Genomic DNA, 22627 nt, shown 5'->3' with positions numbered 1-22627 from the left:
TATGAGGAATATACAGGGATATAACGGGTTATAAGGACAGGATTAGTTATACGGGGGGGAGTATATAATATATAATATGAGGAATATACAGGGATATAACGGGTTATACGGCCGGAGAGTATATAATATATAATATGAGGAATATACAGGATATAACGGGTTATAAGGACGGGATTAGTTATACGGAGGAGAGTATATAATATATAATATGAGGAATATACAGGATATAACGGGTTATAAGGACGGGGTTAGTTATACGGGTCGGAGAGTATATAATATATAATATGAGGAATATACAGGATATAACAGGTTATAAGGACGGGATTAGTTATACGGGGCCGGAGATTATATAATATATAATATGAGGAATATACAGGATATAACGGGTTATAAGGATGGGATTAGTTATACGGGGGGAGAGTATATAATATAAGGAATATACAGGGATATAACGGGTTATAAGGACGGGATTAGTTATACGGCCGGAGAGTATATAATATATAATATGAGGAATATACAGGATATAACGGGTTATAAGGATGGGATTAGTTATACGGTCGGATAGTATATAATATATAATATGAGGAATCAGGGCCGGCCTTTGGGGTGTGCGACCTGTGCGACCGCACAGGGCGCCACACTCCAGGGGGCGCCGCCGCGGGGTCCGCCGCCGCGGGGTCCGCCGCCGCGGGGTCCGCCGCCGCCAGTAGCGTACCCAGCGGGGGGGGGGGGGCGGTCCGCACCGGGTGCCGCTCATCAGGGGGGCACCCGGCACCCCTCCAGAGACGGACAGTAATGTCCGCCGCTGGAGGAGCAGGCTCGCAAGGGAGCGGTATCGGAGGTCTTTAACAGACCTCCGGCTCCCTTGAGTGATTTTAAGCCGGTTCAAGGATCTCCCTTGAACCCGGCTTAAAATCGCTCAAGGGAGCCGGAGGTCTGTTAAAGACCTCCGATATCGCTCCCTTGTGATCCGCACGGCAACAGCTGCTGTGCGCCGGGGTTTGTTGTGAGATCCCGGCGCACAGCACTGAAGCCGCGCCCACAGCTGTCCGTGCCCTCTGACCCGGAAGAAGACAGAGAGGACAGAAGAACTGAAGAAGAGGAGGAAAAGAAGGTGTAAGGAGAAAAGAGGAAAGGTAGGAAAGCATTCAGTGAGAGTGGATTGGTATGTGTGGATTAGTATGTGTGGATTGGTATATGTGTGCATGAGTATATGTGTGGATTGGTGTATATGTGTGGATTGGTATATATGTGTGTGGATTGGTATATATGTGTGTGGATTGGTATATATGTGTGTGGATTGGTATATATGTGTGTGGATTGGTATATATGTGTGTGGATTGGTATATATGTGTGTGGATTGGTATATATGTGTGGATTGGTATATATGTGTGTGGATTGGTATATATGTGTGTGGATTGGTATATATGTGTGTGGATTGGTATATGTGTGTGGATTGGTATATATGTGTGTGGATTGGTATATATGTGTGTGGATTGGTATATATGTGTGGATTTGTATATGTGTGGATTTGTATATGTGTGGATTGGTATATGTGTGGATTGGTATGTGTGTGGATTAGTGTACGTGTGGATTGGTATGTGTGTGGATTGGTATATATGTGTGGATTAGTGTATATGTGTGTGGATTGGTATGTGTGTGGATTGGTATACGTGTGGATTGGTATACGTGTGGATTGGTATACGTGTGGGTTGGTATACGTGTGGGTTGGTATCCGTGTGGATTGGTATACGTGTGGATTGGTATACGTGTGGGTTGGTATACGTGTGGATTGGTATACGTGTGGATTGGTATGTGTGTGGATTGGTGTATGTGTGTGGATTGGTGTATGTGTGTGGATTGGTGTATGTGTGGATTGGTATATGTGTGGATTGGTGTATATGTGTGGATTAGTATATGTGTGGATTGGTAAGTGTGTGAGAGTGATGGGTGTTATGCTGTACCATTTCCAATGTCTTTTTCATGTTCTAATTATGCTCTAAAAGTACATCATAACTCCCATCACTCTATACTGTTCCATACAGTGGCAGAGCTGGGAGGCAGAGGTCTTGCACCCCCACCGCAGGACTCCTGAAAGGTAAGTGAACTTCAAAGAGGGAAAGGGTAGATAGTTAGGAGGGGGTAGATAGGGAGAAGGGAGTGAGGCAGGGGAAAGGGGGTAGATAGGGAGAAGGGAGTGAGAAGGGGTAGATAGGGCAATCATACTCCTATCATGCCAAGTCTGCGAGTACATCCTGGAATCTGGGTATGCCTGGGCATGATAGGAATGTGATTGCTGTTAATCATATATATATATATATATATATATATATATATATATATATAATATTGTTATTTAATTGTTTTGTCCTATTTTGGTGTGTTACTTACTTTAAATGAAAGTGTTAGATTTCTTTATGGTGTGGGGGGGTCATATTCGGTTTCGGCCAGGTAAATGCTGCACTTTCAGTTTCAGTCCAGAAATCGTTTCGGTGCATCCCTACTACTAAGCCAGACAGTGAAGTGGTAGGCCTACACCACATCAATGTTTGGCGTAGTATATAGTGATTGGGGTTTTGTTACAAGTTTTTATTCCTTTCTTTTTTTGGGATGGGGGGGCGCCAGAGGAGTAGTCCGCACAGGGCGCCAGAACACCTAAGGCCGGCTCTGTGAGGAATATACAGGGATATAACGGGTTATAAGGACGGGATTAGTTATACGGGGGAGAGTATATAATATATAATATGAGGAATATACAGGGTATAACAGGTTATAAGGACGGGATTAGTTATACAGCCGGAGAGTATATAATATATAATATGAGGAATATACAGGGATATAACGGGTTATAAGGACGGGATTAGTTATACTGGCTGCAGAGTATGACAGTTGATTTGTGCTCCCTTAGCCTGGGACACCACTCTTTCCCCAATTCCCCAGTCACTCGCTGAGACTCAGTGTAGGGTAAAACCAAAACGAAGACTGATTTATTTCTCACACACAGGGCTGGATATATCAGGCAAAACACATTAACATAAAACAAGATATTGGGACACAAACCGCCCACCTTAATCTGCCTCCCAGAGACAACAGGGGCAGTAAAGGGATTAACAATACAATAGGGTCCCAACCTCCACTATCTATTACCAGCCCAAACCAGTTCCAGGGATGGCCGGGGTAAATGTCTGTAGTGGTGGAACTGGGGGAGGGGGACTGACTTATACAACATTAAACTAAAACAATGGTGGTCTCTCCCTGGTTGCAGATCCTGGCTGTCTGCCGGAGATAATACCCTCAGCGAGTGATGAGATGATACTGCTGGGGGTAGCCACAGAAGTCTCTACAAAGTCAGGGCCCTTAGTCAGTAGGGAGGAGGCTGGCAGTCAGGCCTGTCCAGGGGCCCCAGTGATGGAGGTCTCCGTCACATACAAGATATGATGGGTTATAAAGAGGGGATTCGTTTTACAGCCGGAGAGTATATAATATATAATATGAGGAATATACAGGATATAACGGGTTATAAGGACGGGATTAGTTATACGGCCGGAGAGTATATAATATATAATATGAGGAATATACAGGATATAACGGGTTATAAGGACGGGATTAGTTATACGGCCGGAGAGTATATAATATATAATATGAGGAATATACAGGATATAACTGGTTATAAGGACGGGATTAGTTATACGGGGGAGAGTATATAATATATAATATGAGGAATATACAGGGATATAACGGGTTATAAGGACGGGATTAGTTATACGGCCGGAGAGTATATAATATATAATATGAGGAATGTACAGGGATATAACGGGTTGTACGGATGGGATTAGTTATACGGGGGAGAGTATATAATATATAATATGAGGAATATACAGGGATATAACGGGTTATAAGGACGGGGTTAGTTATACGGTCGGATAGTATATAATATATAATATGAGGAATATACAGGGATATAACAGGTTATAAGGACGGGATTAGTTATACGGGGGAGAGTATATAATATATAATATGAGGAATATACAGGGATATAACGGATTATAAGGACGGGATTAGTTATACGGTCGGAGAGTATATAATATATAATATGAGGAATATACAGGGATATAACGGGTTATAAGGATGGGATTAGTTATACGGGGGAGAGTATATAATATATAATATGAGGAATATACAGGGATATAACGGGTTATAAGGACGGGATTAGTTATACAGGCCGGAGATGTATGTTCCTTATATTATATATTATATACTCTCCGGCCGTATAACTAATCCCGTCCTTATAACCCGTTATATCCTGTATATTCCTCATATTATATATTATATACTCTCCGGCCGTATAACTAATCCCGTCCTTATAACCCGTTATATCCCTGTATATTCCTCATATTATATATTATATACTCTCCGGCCGTATAACTAATCCCGTCCTTATAACCCGTTATATCCTGTATATTCCTCATATTATATATTATATACTCTCCGGCCGTATAACTAATCTCGTCCTTATTACCCGTTATATCCTGTATATTCCTCATATTATATATTATATACTCTCCGGCCGTATAACTAATCCTGTCCTTATAACCCGTTATATCCTGTATATTCCTCATATTATACATTATATACTCTCCGACCGTATAACTAATCCCGTCCTTATAACCCGTTATATCCCTGTATATTCCTCATATTATATATTATATACTCTCCGGCCATATAACTAATCTCGTCCTTATAACCCGTTATATCCCTGTATATTCCTCATATTATATATGATATACTCTCCGGCCGTATAACTAATCCCGTCCTTATAACCCGTTATATCCTGTATATTCCTCATATTATATATTATATACTCTCCGGCCGTATAACTAATCCCGTCCTTATAACCCGTTATATCCTGTATATTCCTCATATTATATATTATATACTCTCCGGCCGTATAACTAATCCCGTCCTTATAACCCGTTATATCCTGTTTATTCCTCATATTATATATTATATACTCTCCGGCCGTATAACTAATCCCGTCCTTATAACCCGTTATATCCTGTATATTCCTCATATTATATATTATATACTCTCCGGCCGTATAACTAATGCCGTCCTTATAACCCGTTATATCCTGTATATTCCTCATATTATATATTATATACTCTCCGGCCGTATAACTAATCCCGTCCTTATAACCCGTTATATCCTGTATATTCCTCATATTATATATTATATACTCTCCGGCCGTATAACTAATGCCGTCCTTATAACCCGTTATATCCTGTATATTCCTCATATTATATATTATATACTCTCCGGCCGTATAACTAATCCCGTCCTTATAACCCGTTATATCCCTGTATATTCCTCATATTATATATTATATACTCTCCGGCCGTATAACTAATCCCGTCCTTATAACCCGTTATATCCTGTATATTCCTCATATTATATATTATATACTCTCCGGCCGTATAACTAATCCCGTCCTTATAACCCGTTATATCCCTGTATATTCCTCATATTATATATTATATACTCTCCCCCCGTATAACTAATCCTGTCCTTATAACCCGTTATATCCCTGTATATTCCTCATATTATATATTATATACTCTCCGGCCGTATAACTAATCCCGTCCTTATAACCCGTTATATCCTGTATATTCCTCATATTATATATTATATACTCTCCGGCCGTATAAATAATCCCGTCCTTATAACCCGTTACATCCTGTATATTCCTCATATTATATATTATATACTCTCCCCCGTATAACTAATCCCGTCCTTATAACCCGTTATATCCTGTATATTCCTCATATTATATATTATATACTCTCCGGCCGTATAACTAACCCCGTCCTTATAACCCGTTATATCCTGTATATTCCTCATATTATATATTATATACTCTCCGGCCGTATAACTAATCCCGTCCTTATAACCCGTTATATCCTGTATATTCCTCATATTATATATTATATACTCTCCCCCGTATAACTAATCCCGTCCTTATAACCCGTTATATCCTGTATATTCCTCATATTATATATTATATACTCTCCGGCCGTATAACTAACCCCGTCCTTATAACCCGTTATATCCTGTATATTCCTCATATTATATATTATATACTCTCCGGCCGTATAACTAATCCCATCCTTATAACCCGTTATATCCCTGTATATTCCTCATGTTATATACTCTCTGGCCGTATAACTAAACCCGTCCTTATAACCCGTTATATCCCTGTATATTCCTCATATTATATACTCTCTGGCCGTATAACTAATCCGTCAGTATTATATTCTCCACTGTAACTGACCGCGCTGTGATCAGGAAGCAGGGCTGTGTAGGGTGTAGTTGCGCTTGCACCAGGAGCCCAGGCTGTTGCTGGTCAGCCTGATTGGGGCGATTTTGGCTGCTGCACACATCACAGGATGTCCTGTTACTGGGGTTGTTTGTGTCATTTTATGCAGCAAATGGTTAATGGTTATATACAGGTGAGAAAGTCTCATAAAAGGTCCTCTCACGTCTCTACCCACACTCCCAACGTAGAACTGCCCTGCCAACGCAGAACTGCCCTCCCAACGCAGAACTGCCCTGCCTTGGGCCATTTGAAGTTACCTTCATGGGGGAGATGTGTGAGTGGGACACGTATCCGTGGACGTTCTCAATCTGGGAAAGGTTCTTCTCCGACACGTGGACCAGTTCTGGAGCTTTCATGGAGTTGGGCAGGTGAGCCGGACTGTGCTCCAGCGGGGGGGAGTCATCGTCCTGGTAACGGTATTTCTGGAATCAGACCATACGGCAATAAATAATCAATAACATGATATATATATATATGTATACATACATGAATAATATATTTAATTAACCCTTTACCTGCGCCTCTCCACACACACACACTACACACTAATACACACAATGCATGTGTTAAGGCATTGCATACATGGACTGTGACATGTAGTGCTGTCCACCCACACTTACGCTGACATCCGTGTACTCTCCCCCCCCCCCACATACCGGCAGATAACACACGATAGCGAGATATCTTCAGGATATCGGCACCTGGATGCAATGCTGGGATATCATAGATGGGGACAGAGGGATTTAGACTACAAAAGGAGGACCACTTAAACAGGGACACTTGACAGGTATGTAACAGACCGTTTAAGTAAGGGACGTATGTGTTTTTAGCTTTGGTACTTTGTTCATTGTTGACTTTCATATCCTGCTGCTGGCCATTATATTTAGAGTGCAGGCATAATGTGTCCCCCATTTAAAGAGCAAACATATGGAAAATGCCACACATGCAATCGCCCCCCAAGACATGAAGCCAAATCTATTAAACTGTGCTGTGTCCCATCGACACCACAGTGCAAGAGCTCCACCGCCACTAAACCAAAACCATCGCCGCGTCCCTACCAAGCTCACACCAGCCACATAACGCCATCCCTAAAACTATCGCATGAAATGTGGTCACCCTACGTGGAGGTCTTCAATTCACGCTCACTCTGGCTCATGGGGGCCAGTGTTATAGAGCCCAATGTCCAGCACTTCGTCGCGTGCACCTTTCTGATCTACTAGGAAAGAGAGACTTGGCCCTAAAGCGGGCCACAGAGATTTGGGAACTAAAGAACAAAATGGAAGTTGCTGTATTGGTCCAAGAGAGGATGGAATATTTGGTGGAAGGCAAAACCTTTTAATGGCCCGACATAGAAAAAAGATAACATTGATAGAAAACATCACATATGACTTCCAGACCTCGGTGGTCACGTCACCATATATCCTTTACCCTTAGCTGATTTGTACGTTGGGAGGCAGCTGAGTCTTGGTGGCAGCTGAGTAGCTCAAGGCTTATCTTCTGGAAAGAGGGCTGTCCTAGGTTAAGACTATAGGTTAAGCGCCAGCCTTTAGGCCAAGTTCTTATAGGGTTAGAATATGCGCTTTTTAGGATCTCTCAGAACACAACATAGTAAAATCATTGTGAGTGAAGATCTGCAAAATACGGATTTAAATGTCTATAACAGCCCTTCAATATCCCAGGACAACCCTGCTAGCAAGAGCTACAATTACCACATTGTCTGCAAGGTTCTAGCTTGTAGGCCTAGCTGGGCCTGGGGCAATTTGCTTGGGTTGTGGCTGCACTCGCCATCTGGTGCGCCACATGTAGCTTTACCTTCCCCTTTACATGACACTTCCATATATCTTGCCCACCTCTACCCACCTAGGCTATAAGGGAGTCTTCTGGACTGCTGATCTGCCTCTTGGGGGAACTCTCCTTGTGTAGCTCGGGGCTGCAATACTAGATTAATAAAGTGTTATCTGTGATCTACAAAGCTCTCCTTCCTTTGTTGTTTTCTAACCCCTTTAGATAAACGTATTTTTAATCAGGAGAAGTAAAGCACAATGAGGCTATGGTCAGCTAAAGGCTTCAGCCCAAAGCATAACAGAGCCGTTTGGATAAGCTTCCTTAGTCTGAAATTTGCCATCCTTCAGCTGATGTAAGGCCACCACTATCCATATTGTGACCAAAAGACTGAGGTCAACGTGTAACTAGTGGCATGAGGTCTCCACCACTCAACCTGTAGCCAGAGACCTGAGGTCTGTAGCACCCAACCTGTAAACAGAGGCCTGCCACCAGGACACAACCTGTAACCCGAGGCCGGAGGTCTCTACCATACAACCTGTAGCCAGTGGTGTGAGGTCACCAGCGCCCAACCTGTATCCAGGGGTGTGAAGTCACCATCACTCAACCTGTATCCAGGGGTGTGAGGTCACCACCACCCAACCTGTATCCAGGGGTGTGAGGTCACCACCACCCAACCTGTACCCAGGGGTGTGATGTCACCGGCATCCAACCTGTAACTAGAGATGTGAGGTCACCAGCACCCAACCTGTAACCAGAAGCAAGAGGTCTCCAGCACCCAACCTGTAGTCAGAGGTGTAATGTTCACCAGCACCCAACCTGTTACCAAAGGCCTAATGATGGTTGATAGGGGAAGAACTTATGATTGCCCTGTAAAATCGGCATTTAATATCGCTTGTGTTGATACTGTAGATGCCACTTTTGCCACACGCACCCCAGGAAAAATCCCTAAAATAATCATCAGAAGCTAAAGCAGAATCCAAATATATGGTTATTGGAAGTAATAGGAGGAGTCATGGGGAGGGTTATATGGAGTAATTGGAGGGTTTATATGGAGGGATACGTGGAGTAATAGGAGGGGTTAGGGAAGGGTTTATACGGAGTAACAGGATGAGCTATAACAAAGAGGGTTATAGGTAGTAATAGGACGGGTTATGTGAAGTAATAGGAGGGCTTATAAGGAGGGTTATATGGAGCAATATGAGGGGTTTAAGGGTTATAGGGAGTAATAGGATGGGTTATATAGAGTAATAGGAGGGGTTATAAGGAGGGCTATATGTAGTAAGAGCTATATGGAGAAATAGGAGGGGTTATAAGGAGAGTTTTATGGAGTATATAGGAGAAGTTATAAGTGAGGGGTATTTGGGTTATATGGAGTATTAGGAGGGTTATAGGTAGTAATACGAGGGGGTTATATGAAGTAATAAGAGGGGTTATAAGGAGGGTTATATGGAGTAAAAGGAGAGGTTATATAGAGCAATATGAGAGGTTATAAGTAGGGTTATATGTAGTAATAGGAGGGGTTATATGGAGTAATCGAATGGGTTATATGGAGTATTAGGAGGGTACATGGAGCTATAAGGATGGTTTTTATAGCGTAATAGGATAGGTAATATGGAGTAAAAGTAGAGGTTATAGGGAGTATTAGGAGGCGTACATGGAGCTATAAGGATGGTTTTAGAGAGTAATAGGATGGGTTATATGGATTAATAAGAGGGGTATAGAGAGGGTTATATGGAGTAAGAGAAGATATTATAAAGAGTTTATTTGGAGTAATAGGGAGTAATAGGAGGGGCTATAGTGAAGGGTATATAAAGTAATAGGAGGGGTTATAGTGAGTAATGGGAGAGGTTATAGGGAGGGGTATATAAATTAATAGGAGAGGTTATAGTGAGGGTTATATGAAGTAATAGGAGGTTTATAGTGAGTAATAGGAGGGGTTATATGGAGTAATAGAAGGTTATAGTGATTAATAGGAGGGGTATATGGAGTAATAGGAGAGTTTATAAGGAGGGTAATAGGGAGTAATATACGTGGTTATGAGGAGGATTATATGAAATAATAGAATTGGTTATAGAGAGTAATAGGAGGGGTTATGAGGAGGATTATATGAAGTTATAGGCTTGGTTATAGGGAGTAATAGGAGGGGTTATATGGAGTAATAGGAGAGCTTATAAGGAGGGTAATAGGGAGTAATATACAAGGGTATGAGGAGGATTATATGAAGTAATAGGATTGGTTATAGAGAGTAATAGGAGGGGTTATATGGAGCAATATATGGGGTTATGAGGAGGATTATACAGAGTTATAGGATTGGTTATAGGGAGTAATAGGAGGGGTTATAGGGTTAGGAGTAAACATACTAAGTATATATATATATATATATATATATATAGGATGATTTGAATTGGCTAGCAGAAAGTGACAGGCTGGGACACGGGAGGAGGGAGAGACAGTCCTGGGCTGCTGATTAGCATTCAGGCTGTGTCTGCGCTGTAAGGGAGGGGATGGGAAATAGACAGAAAGAGACCACCTACCACACACAGACAGACAGACTGCAGTCGAGATTTATTCTTCATTATAACAGACAGCTGACAGCTACTAGAGAGAGAGAGACGAGACACGGACAGGGGAAACAGGAACGGCGACGGATGGAGCAGGAGAGCGACCCTGCAATCTCTGCGGAGATCGCTTAAAATAAGATGAAGACGGGGGAGAGAGTGGCTGGAAAAACAGGGTGGGTGGACACGGGGATCAGCGAGAGGAAGAGGCAGAAATGGGGAGCGCAGGGAGACAGGCCAGGAGACGTGAGCGATGGAGAGCGAGAAATGAGTGGGAGGAGAGAGAGGAAAGGGGAGTGATCCTGCCCCCCAACTCACTTCTCTCATACACCCCCACCAACCTGCCCCCAACTCACTTCTCTCATACACCCCCACCAACCTGCCCCCAACTCACTTCTCTCCTACAACCCCACCAACCTGCCCCTCTGATCCTGCCCCCAACTCACTTCTCTCATACACCCCCACCAACCTGCCCCCAACTCACTTCTCTCCTACAACCCCACCAACCTGCCCCTCTGATCCTGCCCCCCAACTCACTTCTCTCACACAACCCCACCAACCTGCCCCTCTGATCCTGCCCCCCAACTCACTTCTCTCATACAACCCCACCAACCTGCCCCTCCGATCCTGCCCCCCAACTCACTTCTCTCCTACACCCCCGCCAACCTGCCCCTCCGATCCTGCCCCAACTCACTTCTCTCCTACACCCCCACCAACCTGCCCCCCAACTCACTTCTCTCCTACACCCCCACCAACCTGCCCCCAACTCACTTCTCTCCTACAACCCACCAACCTGCCCCCAACTCACTTCTCTCCTACAACCCACCAACCTGCCCCTCTGATCCTGCCCCCCAACTCACTTCTCTCACACAACCCCACCAACCTGCCCCTCCGATCCTGCCCCCCAACTCACTTCTCTCCTACACCCCCACCAACCTGCCCCTCCGATCCTGCCCCATCTCACTTCTCTCCTACACCCCCACCAACCTGCCCCTCCAATCCTGCCCCCAACTTACTTCTCTCCTACACCCCCACCAACCTGCCCCCAACTCACTTCTCTCCTACACCCCCACCAACCTGCCCCCAACTCACTTCTCTCCTACACCCCCACCAACCTGCCCCTCTGATCCTGCCCCCCAACTCACTTCTCTCATACACCCCCACCAACCTGCCCCTCTGATCCTGCCCCCCAACTCACTTCTCTCACACAACCTCACCAACCTGCCCCTCTGATCCTGCCCCCCAAGTCACTTCTCTCATACACCCCCACCAACCTGCCCCCAACTCACTTCTCTCCTACAACCCCACCAACCTGCCCCTCTGATCCTGCCCCCAACTCACTTCGCTGATATTCTGCCCCAACTAGTCTCTCTCATACTGTACATTAACTCGCTTCTCTATTGCTGCCCCCAACTCACTTCCCTATATTTATACTCCCTATAACACCATATAACTCCCCCGATACCCCTCTCTGCCCCCCTGAAACCCATCTCTCCTCCCCTGATGCCCCTCTCTCCGCCCCCGGTGCCCCTCTTTTCTAGGAGGTCAGGATGTTTGCTGGGTATGAGGGTATCGCAGGGTTCTACAGCCCCAAAAGCCCCGATAATGTGTATAGAAACAGCAAGGAATGGGTTAATAAATAATATAATAAATTCTTCTTCTAGAGACGAACCCCAATACAATGCGTGAGCGCCACGGGGCATCTGCACAGGGGGCATTAACCCTAAAGGTAGGACGAAAGGGGGCAGCATTGTCAACCTATTTCACGGACAGGGGCAAGTGCCCCCTTTTGCCCCCTGCCGTGGAGACTCATTACCCTACATACTGGGCTCCGGAACAACTATAAATCTAAACTTGGTTGCTAAGCAGCATGTATAGTTTCCATAGGGACAGAGTCACAGATTTATGTATATATGTGTATGTATACAGCGCTACGGATTCTGCAGGCGCCATATAAATAAAGGTAATAGAGACAGTATATAAAGCGGAGATTTCCTAGAGTATCGCCTTCTGCGCTTTCAAGATGCTGTTCCACTTATCTGTCATTTTATTCCCCCTAAAGGTTCAATCACATAGAAGACAACCTATCAATGCCGGCCTTTCAGTCACATGACAAACAGTGAGATGCCCTGCATAATGTATAGTTAAATCAGCGAGTCGGCCCCTGTATAATGTAGAGATAAATCAGTGACCGGCCCCCTGTATAATGTATAGATAAATCAGTGACCGGCCCTGTATAATGTATAGATAAATCAGTGACCAGCCCCTGTATAATATATAGATAAATCAGTGACCGGCCCCCTGTATAATGTATAGATAAATCAGCGAGCCGGCCCCCTGTGTAATATATAGATAAATCAGTGACCGGCCCCTGTATAATGTATAGATAAATCAGTGACCACCCCCCTGTATGATGTATAGATAAATCAGTGACCGGCCCCTGTATAATGTATAGATAAATCAGTGACTGGCCCCTGTTTAATGTATAGATAAATCAGTGACCGGCCCCCTGTATAATGTATAGATAAATCAGTGACCGGCCCCCTGTATAATGTATAGATAAATCAGTGACTGGCCCCTGTATAATGTATAGATAAATCAGTGACCGATCCCCTGTATAATGTATAGATAAATCAGTGACCGGCCCCCTGTATAATGTATAGATAAATCAGTGACCGATCCCCTGTATAATGTATAGATAAATCAGTGACCGGCCCCCTGTATAATGTATAGATAAATCAGTGACCGGCCCCCTGAATAATGTATAGATAAATCAGTGACCGGCCCACCTGTATAATGTATAGATAAATCAGAGAGATGTCCTGTATAATTATTGTGTAATTACTGTATACAGCGCAGGGGGGTTATATTACTGTATACAGCGCTGGGGGTATATTACTGTATACAGCACTGGGGGTTATATTACTGTATACAGTGCTGGGGGGGTTATATTACTGTATACAGCGCTGGGGGGGTTATATTACTGTATACAGCGCTGGGGGTTATATTACTGTATACAGTGCTGGGGGGTTATATTACTGTATACAGCGCTGGGGGTTATATTACTGTATACAGCGCTGAGGGTTATATTACTGTATACAGCGCTGGGGGGGTTATATTACTGTATACAGCGCAGGGGGGTTATATTACTGTATACAGTGCTGGGGGTTATATTACTGTATACAGCGCTGGGGGTTATATTACTGTATACAGCGCTGGGGGTTATATTACTGTATACAGCGCTGGGGGTTATATTACTGTATACAGCACTGGGGGTATATTACTGTATACAGCGCTGGGGGGGTTATATTACTGTATACAGCGCTGGGGGTTATATTACTGTATACAGCGCTGGGGTTATATTACTGTATACAGCGCTGGGGGTTATATTACTGTATACAGCGCTGGGGGTTATATTACTGTATACAGCACTGGGGGTTATATTACTGTATACAGCGCTGGGGGTTATATTACTGTATACAGCGCAGGGGGGTTATATTACTGTATACAGCGCTGGGGGTTATATTACTGTATACAGCGCTGGGGGGGTTATATTACTGTATACAGCGCAGGGGGGTTATATTACTGTATACAGCACTGGGGGTTATATTACTGTATACAGTGCTGGGGGGTTATACTACTGTATACAGTGCTGGGGGGGTTATATTACTGTATACAGCGCTGGGGGGGTTATATTACTGTATACAGCGCTGGGGGTTATATTACTGTATACAGCGCTGGGGGGTATATTACTGTATACAGCACTGGGGGTTATATTACTGTATACAGCGCTGGGGGTTATATTACTGTATACAGCACTGGGGGTTATATTACTGTATACAGCGCTGGGGGTTATATTACTGTATAGAGTGCTGGGGGGTTATTACTGTATACAGCACTGGGGGGTTATATTACTGTATACAGCACTGGGGGTTATATAACTGTATACAGCGCTGGGGGTTATATTACTGTATACAGCACTGGGGGTTATATTACTGTATACAGTGCTGGGGGGTTATATTACTGTATACAGTGCTGGGGGGTTATATTACTGTATACAGTGCTGGGGATTATATTACTGTATACAGCGCTGGGGGGTTATATTACTGTATACAGCGCTGGGGGTTATATTACTGTATACAGTGCTGGGGGGTTATTACTGTATACAGTGCTGGGGGGTTATATTACTGTATACAGCGCTGGGGGGTTATATTACTGTATACAGCGCTGGGGGGTTATATTACTGTATACAGTGCTGGGGGGTTATATTACTGTATACAGCGCTGGGGGATATATTACTGTATACAGCGGGGGGGTTATATTACTGTATACAGCGCTGGGGGTTATATTACTGTATACAGCGCTGGGGTTATATTACTGTATACAGCGCTGGGGGTTATATTACTGTATACAGCGCTGGGGGGTTATATTACTGTATACAGCGCTGGGGGATATATTACTGTATACAGCGGGGGGGTTATATTACTGTATACAGCGCTGGGGGTTATATTACTGTATACAGCGCTGGGGTTATATTACTGTATACAGCGCTGGGGGTTATATTACTGTATACAGCGCTGGGGGTTATATTACTGTATAGAGCGCTGGGGGTTATATTACTGTATACAGCGCTGGGGGTTATTTTACTGTATACAGCGCTGGGGGTTATATTACTGTATACAGCGCTGGGGGGTTATATTACTGTATACAGCGCTGGGGGTTATATTACTGTATACAGCGCTGGGGGTTATATTACTGTATACAGCGCTGGGGGGGTTATATTACTGTATAGAGCGCTGGGGGTTATATTACTGTATACAGCGCTGGGGGTTATATTACTGTATACAGCACTGGGGGTTATATTACTGTATAGAGTGCTGGGGGTTATATTACTGTATAGAGTGCTGGGGGTTATATTACTGTATACAGCACTGGGGGTTATATTACTGTATACAGCACTGGGGGTTATATTACTGTATACAGCGCTGGGGGGGTTATATTACTGTATACAGCGCTGGGGGTTATATTACTGTATACAGCGCTGGGGGTTATATTACTGTATACAGCGCTGGGGGGTTATATTACTGTATACAGCGCTGGGGGTTATATTACTGTATACAGCGCTGGGGGTTATATTACTGTATACAGCGCTGGGGGGGTTATATTACTGTATACAGCGCTGGGGGTTATATTACTGTATAGAGCGCTGGGGGTTATATTACTGTATACAGCACTGGGGGTTATATTACTGTATACAGCACTGGGGGTTATATTACTGTATACAGCGCTGGGGGGTTATATTACTGTATACAGCGCTGGGGGGGTTATATTACTGTATACAGCACTGGGGGTTATATTACTGTATACAGCGCTGGGGGTTATATTACTGTATACAGTGCTGGGGGTTATATTACTGTATACAGCACTGGGGGTTATATTACTGTATACAGCGCTGGGGGTTATATTACTGTATACAGTGCTGGGGGTTATATTACTGTATACAGTGCTGGGGGGTTATATTACTGTATACAGTGCTGGGGGGTTATAATACTGTATACAGCGCTGGGGGTTATATTACTGTATACAGCGCTGGGGGTTATATTACTGTATACAGTGCTGGGGGATATATTACTGTATACAGTGCTGGGGGGTTATATTACTGTATACAGCGCTGGGGGTTATATTACTGTATAGAGCGCTGGGGGTATATTATATATATACATTACAAAATGTACAAGAATGATAAATACCCTATAATGGGGGGAATGAAGGTTAACCTGTGCGGTCACGTGGAGTGTGGGGCGCGCGGAATGTGGGGCGCGCGGAGTGTGGGGCACGCGGAGTGTTGGACATGCGAGTCGGCTCTGGTGAAGTTGTAAGTGGGTTCCCTTTATTTTCTGCCCGCTTGCTGCATGCCCTTGCAGCTTAGTGAATAGGAGGAGGGTATTATGTGGTGCATGCACTGTTCAGGAAGGACACTAGATGGCGGCACTGAGCATCTCCAGCTAATACAACATATAAGCAGCACCATTCATACAGAACATAGAAGCTGCCAGCAGACCGGCCGTCTAGTAACGACTCAGACTATAATCAGTCGCTGGCCTCGTCTTAGATTCAGGAGCCGTATGTCTATCCCTTGCATGTTTAATCCCCTCACTGTATTACCCTCTACCACTTCTGCTAGGAGGCTGATGCACTTATCTACTACCCTCTTGGTGAAGTAGTGTTAGATTTTTTTCTCCTCCTTGGAAATAACCCCCCTCCAGTACTGCATTTAGACACCTTTTTTGTACTGATCCAGTCGCACATACGTCCAGCACGCTGAAGAATGTATACATTGGGGGAGGAATAATGACACAGAGGCGCTAATACCATATTTGCTCGATTATAAGACAAGGTTTTTTCCAGCCATGGCTTGAAGCTTTGTGAGACCCACATGCGTGGCAAGCGCTCCCATAGATTTCAATAGGAGCTTCTTTCCTGCTACTGATTGGCTTCTCGAAGCCACAAATGTCGGACCATGAAAGAGGAGAGCAGCTGCAGCAACAGGGCTGTAGCTTCTATGTCAGGTGTTTTTTAGTTTTCATTTCACTCCGATGCCTTCACGGAGGGTTAGGGCCACTCACAGAAACTTTAATGTACAGTGGCAAGAAAAGGTAAGTGAACCAGCATTTATGGATACATTTGTCCTCTGAACCTCATTTAAGTTACAAAAATCTGTTTTATCTAATAACACAAATTATTGTATTGTTCTTTCCATATTCTAAGGGACAGAGAAGAGATTCATGAATCCCACGATGCTCTCGAAAGCTTGTCCAAGATACATATATATCACATACACACTGATTCACATACACACACCGTCACATACACATAACATACATTTTATATTATATATATATATCACATACACACTGATTCACATATACACACCGTCACATACACATAACATACATTTTATATTATATATATATCACATACACACTGATTCACATATACACACCGTCACATACACATAAATACATTTTATATTATATATATCACATACACACTGATTCACATATACACACCGTCACACACACATAACATACATTATATATTATATATATATATATATATATATATATCACATACACACTGATTCACATATACACACCGTCACATACACATAAATACATTTTATATTATATATATCACATACACCCTGATTCACATATACACACCGTCACATACACATAACATACATTTTATATTATATATATATATATATCACATACACACTGATTCACATATACACACCGTCACATACACATAACATACATTTTATATTATATATATCTCACATACACACTGATTCACATATACACACCGTCACATACACATAAATACATTATATATATATATATATATCACATACACACTGATTCACATATACACACCGTCACATACACATAAATACATTATATATTATATATATATCACATACACACTGATTCACATATACACACCGTCACATACATATAAATACATTATATATTATATATATATATCACATACACGCTGATTCACATATACACACCGTCACATACACATAACATACATTTTATATTATATATATATATCACATACACACTGATTCACATACACACACCGTCACATACACATAACATACATTTTATATTATATATATATATCACATACACACTGATTCACATATACACACCGTCACATACACATAAATACATTATATATTATATATATATATCACATACACGCTGATTCACATATACACACCGTCACACACACATAACATACATTATATATTATATATATATATATATATATATATATATCACATACACACTGATTCACATATACACACCGTCACATACACATAAATACATTTTATATTATATATATCACATACACCCTGATTCACATATACACACCGTCACATACACATAACATACATTTTATATTATATATATATATATATATCACATACACACTGATTCACATATACACACCGTCACATACACATAAATACATTATATATATATATATATATCACATACACACTGATTCACATATACACACCGTCACATACACATAAATACATTTTATATTATATATATATCACATACACACTGATTCACATATACACACCGTCACATACACATAACATACATTTTATATTATATATATATATATATCACATACACACTGATTCACATATACTATTTAATTATTAAGAAGAAACAGTCACACACAGAGTCAGAGTCAGAGTCAGAGTCAGAGTCACAGACAGAGTCACAGACAGAGTCACACACACACCTGGTGCTGGCTGCAGCTTACTCTAAGTTGGTGTGAAGGAGGCAATCAGGAGAGTTGAGAAGTCTCTCCTGATTGGCTGAGACCTCCTTCACTCAGACTCCTCATTCCGGGACAATGTGGTCACCCTAATTGGCTCGAATATAGGCCGCACCCGATTATAGGCTGCGCCCTTATAGTTTGCTGCTATTTTAAAGAAAATTTATTATTTTTCAAGAAAAAAATACACATTAATATATACTATATATATATATATACACTATATATATATATATATATATATATATTATACACACACTATATATATATATATTATACACACACTATATATATATTATACACATATATATATATTATACACACACTATATATATATAATACACACACTATATATATATAATACACACGTATATATTATACACACACTATATATGTATATTATACACACACTATATATATATTATACACACACACTATATATATATTATACACACACTATATATATATATTATACACACACCATATATATATATTATATACACACACTATATATATATTATACAGATATATATATATATTATACACACACTATATATATATTATACACACACTATATATATATTATACACACTATATATATATTATACACACACTATATATCTATTACACACACACACTATATATTTATATATATTATACATACACTATATATATATATATTATACACACACATATATATTATACACACACTATATATATATATATATATATTATACACACACTATATATATATAATTTATACACACATATATATTATACACACACTATATATATATATATGAGGCACCGACATCAATGGGCAGTCCTGGCCGCATCCCGCAAAGAAGTTCCCAGGTATGTATACACACACACCTATGTGTATATATAAATATATATATATATATATATATGTATATACTGCTCAAAATAATAAAGGGAACACTAAAACAACACAATGTAACTTGAAGTCAATCACACTTCTGTGAAATCACACTGTCCACTCAGGAAGCAACACTGATGGACAATCAATTTCACACGCTGCTGTGCAAATGGAACAGGCAAGGCAATAGGTGGAAATTATAGGCAATTAGCAAGACACCCCCAATAAAGGAGCGGTTCTGCAGGTGGTGACCACAGACCACTTCTCACTTCCTATGCTTCCTGGCTGATGTTTTGGTCACTTTTGAATGCTGGCGGTGCTTTCCCTCTATCTGTTGCATGAGACGGTTGTGAGTACAGCCCAACACCGTGCAGGACGTTTGGCATTTGCCAGAGAACACCAGGATTGGCATATTCGCCACTGGCGCCCTGTGCTCTTCACAGATGAAAGCAGGTTCACACTGAGCACGTGACAGACGTGACAGAGTCTGGAGACGCCGTGGAGAACGTTCTGCTGCCTGCAACATCCTCCAGCATGACCGGTTTGGCGGTGGGTCAGTAATGGTGTGGGGTGCCATTTCTTTGGGGGGCCGCACAGCCCTCCATGTGCTTGCCAGAGGTAGCCTGACTGCCATTAGGTACCGAGATGAGATCCTCTGACCCCTTGTGAGACCATATGCTGGTGCAGTTGGCCCTGGGTACCTCCTAATGCAAGACAATGCTAGGCCTCATGTGGCTGGGGTGTGTCAGCAGTTCCTGCAAGAGGAAGGCATTGATGCTATGGACCGGCCCGCCCGTTCCCCAGACCAGAATCCGATTGAGCACATCTGGGACGCAAGTATGTCATACGATTAGTTCATTCATTCAGATCTACGATGTGTAATCTTAGTGTTAGTGCATTATACAGGGGGCCGGTCACTGATTTATCTATACATTATACAGGGGCCGGTCACTGATTTATACATTATACAGGGGCCGGTCACTGATTTAACTATACATTATACAGGGGGCCGGTCACTGATTTATCTATACATTATACAGGGGCCGGTCACTGATTTATCTATACATTATACAGGGGGGCGGTCACTGATTTAACTGTACATTATACAGGGGCCGGTCACTGATTTAACTATACATTATACAGGGGCCAGTCACTGATTTAACTGTACACGTGTATAGATTATCTGAAATCTGCCCAAAATGATAACTCAATCCCATCCAACTAATGCTGGCCTCACCTTATCTCTACTACAGCTGTCACTAAGACCCTATCTGCGTAAATCCCTTTCCAGTCCTGGGTCTGACCCCACCAAATCTGGTCTTATAGGGAAAGCCGGGGTTAAAGTCACCAATGACCTTCTGGAAGCTAAAGCTCAAACTGTCACTTCACCTGACGGCGCTTTTTAAGCTGCAGCCTCGGCGGCTGTCAAACTGCAGCCTCAGCTTCTCACCAACCCCCCCCCCCCGGTCTCCATCTACCGGCTTCACCTGATCAGACTTCACTCGAAGTGATGAGCATCTCTCCTCTATCACTTGTAGGAAGCCAAAAGCACACATGGGTTACACGCGCCTGGATAGGCAACAATCACGCTATTTAACCAAAAACCTGTAAACTCTGGTGATTGCGGGGAACGCAATCCCTGCCTCGTCACTCCATCCCACGTCTCCCACGGTGGATCGTCTTCACCCACTCAGGACCGCGTATCCCATCACACGCACTACGCGTTCCGCCCACAGCTAAAGCCCTGCTTCCCGTCTCTCTGATATAAACCCCGCTTTATGAGCTATTCCTGGGGTAATCCTGGGGTAGACGGCAGCCCCCCCAGCTGGGGCTAATGCAGAATGCTACCCACGGCAGATCAGTCACCGTCAATAATGCCAGAGATGCCGCCTTATACAAATTTACCACTGACCGGTAACAATCCACAGCCCAAGCCGGTGGAGCCAACATGGCAGACGGCAATCAAGCAATTTACCCTATTAGGAAGGCAGCAATTCCAACACCATCACTCCCAGTACGGATTCTGTGATACCCTATCACTCCCAGTACGGATTCTGTGATACCCCATCACTCCCAGTACCGATTCTGTGATACCCTATCACTCCCAGTACGGATCCGTGTGATATGCCATCACTCCCAGTACGGATCCGTGTGATACCCCATCACTCCCAGTACGGATCCGTGTGATACGCCATCACTCCCAGTACGGATTCTATGATACCCTATCACTCCCAGTACGTTTTCTGTGGTACCCTATCACTCCCAGTACGGATTCTGTGATACCCCATCACTCCCAGTACGGATTCTGTGATACCCCATCACTCCCAGTACGGATTCTGTGATACCCCATCACTCCCAGTACCGATTCTGTGATACCCTATCACTCCCAGTACGGATCCGTGTGATATGCCATCACTCCCAGTACGGATCCGTGTGATACGCCATCACTTCCAGTACAGATCCCTGTGATACCCCATCACTCCCAGTACGGATCCTTGTGATACCCCATCACTCCCAGTACGGATCCGTGTGATACCCAATCACTCCCATTACGGATTCTGTGATATGCCATCACTCCCAGTACGGATCCCTGTGATACCCCATCAGTCCCAGAATGGATCCCTGTGATACCCCATCACTCCCAGTACGGATCCCTGTGAT

General features: G+C 42.9%; 1 protein-coding gene across 1 annotated transcript in view; it reads right to left on the bottom strand.

Annotated features, from left to right (window-relative positions):
- DLG4 (discs large MAGUK scaffold protein 4) overlaps positions 1-22627 on the bottom strand; it is a 62178-nt gene that overhangs the window by 27542 nt on the left and 12009 nt on the right. Inside the window, exon 2 of the mRNA XM_053463655.1 lies at positions 6631-6795. Coding sequence (XP_053319630.1) covers positions 6631-6795 — 165 coding nt within the window. The remainder of the gene's footprint in view (positions 1-6630; positions 6796-22627) is intronic.

Source organism: Spea bombifrons, chromosome 4 (genome assembly GCF_027358695.1).
Source record: "Spea bombifrons isolate aSpeBom1 chromosome 4, aSpeBom1.2.pri, whole genome shotgun sequence".
In the NCBI taxonomy this organism is placed as follows: Eukaryota; Metazoa; Chordata; class Amphibia; order Anura; family Pelobatidae; genus Spea; species Spea bombifrons.
The sequence above is the reverse complement of the archived record's forward strand: the minus strand, read 5'-3'. Positions and strand labels throughout refer to the sequence as shown.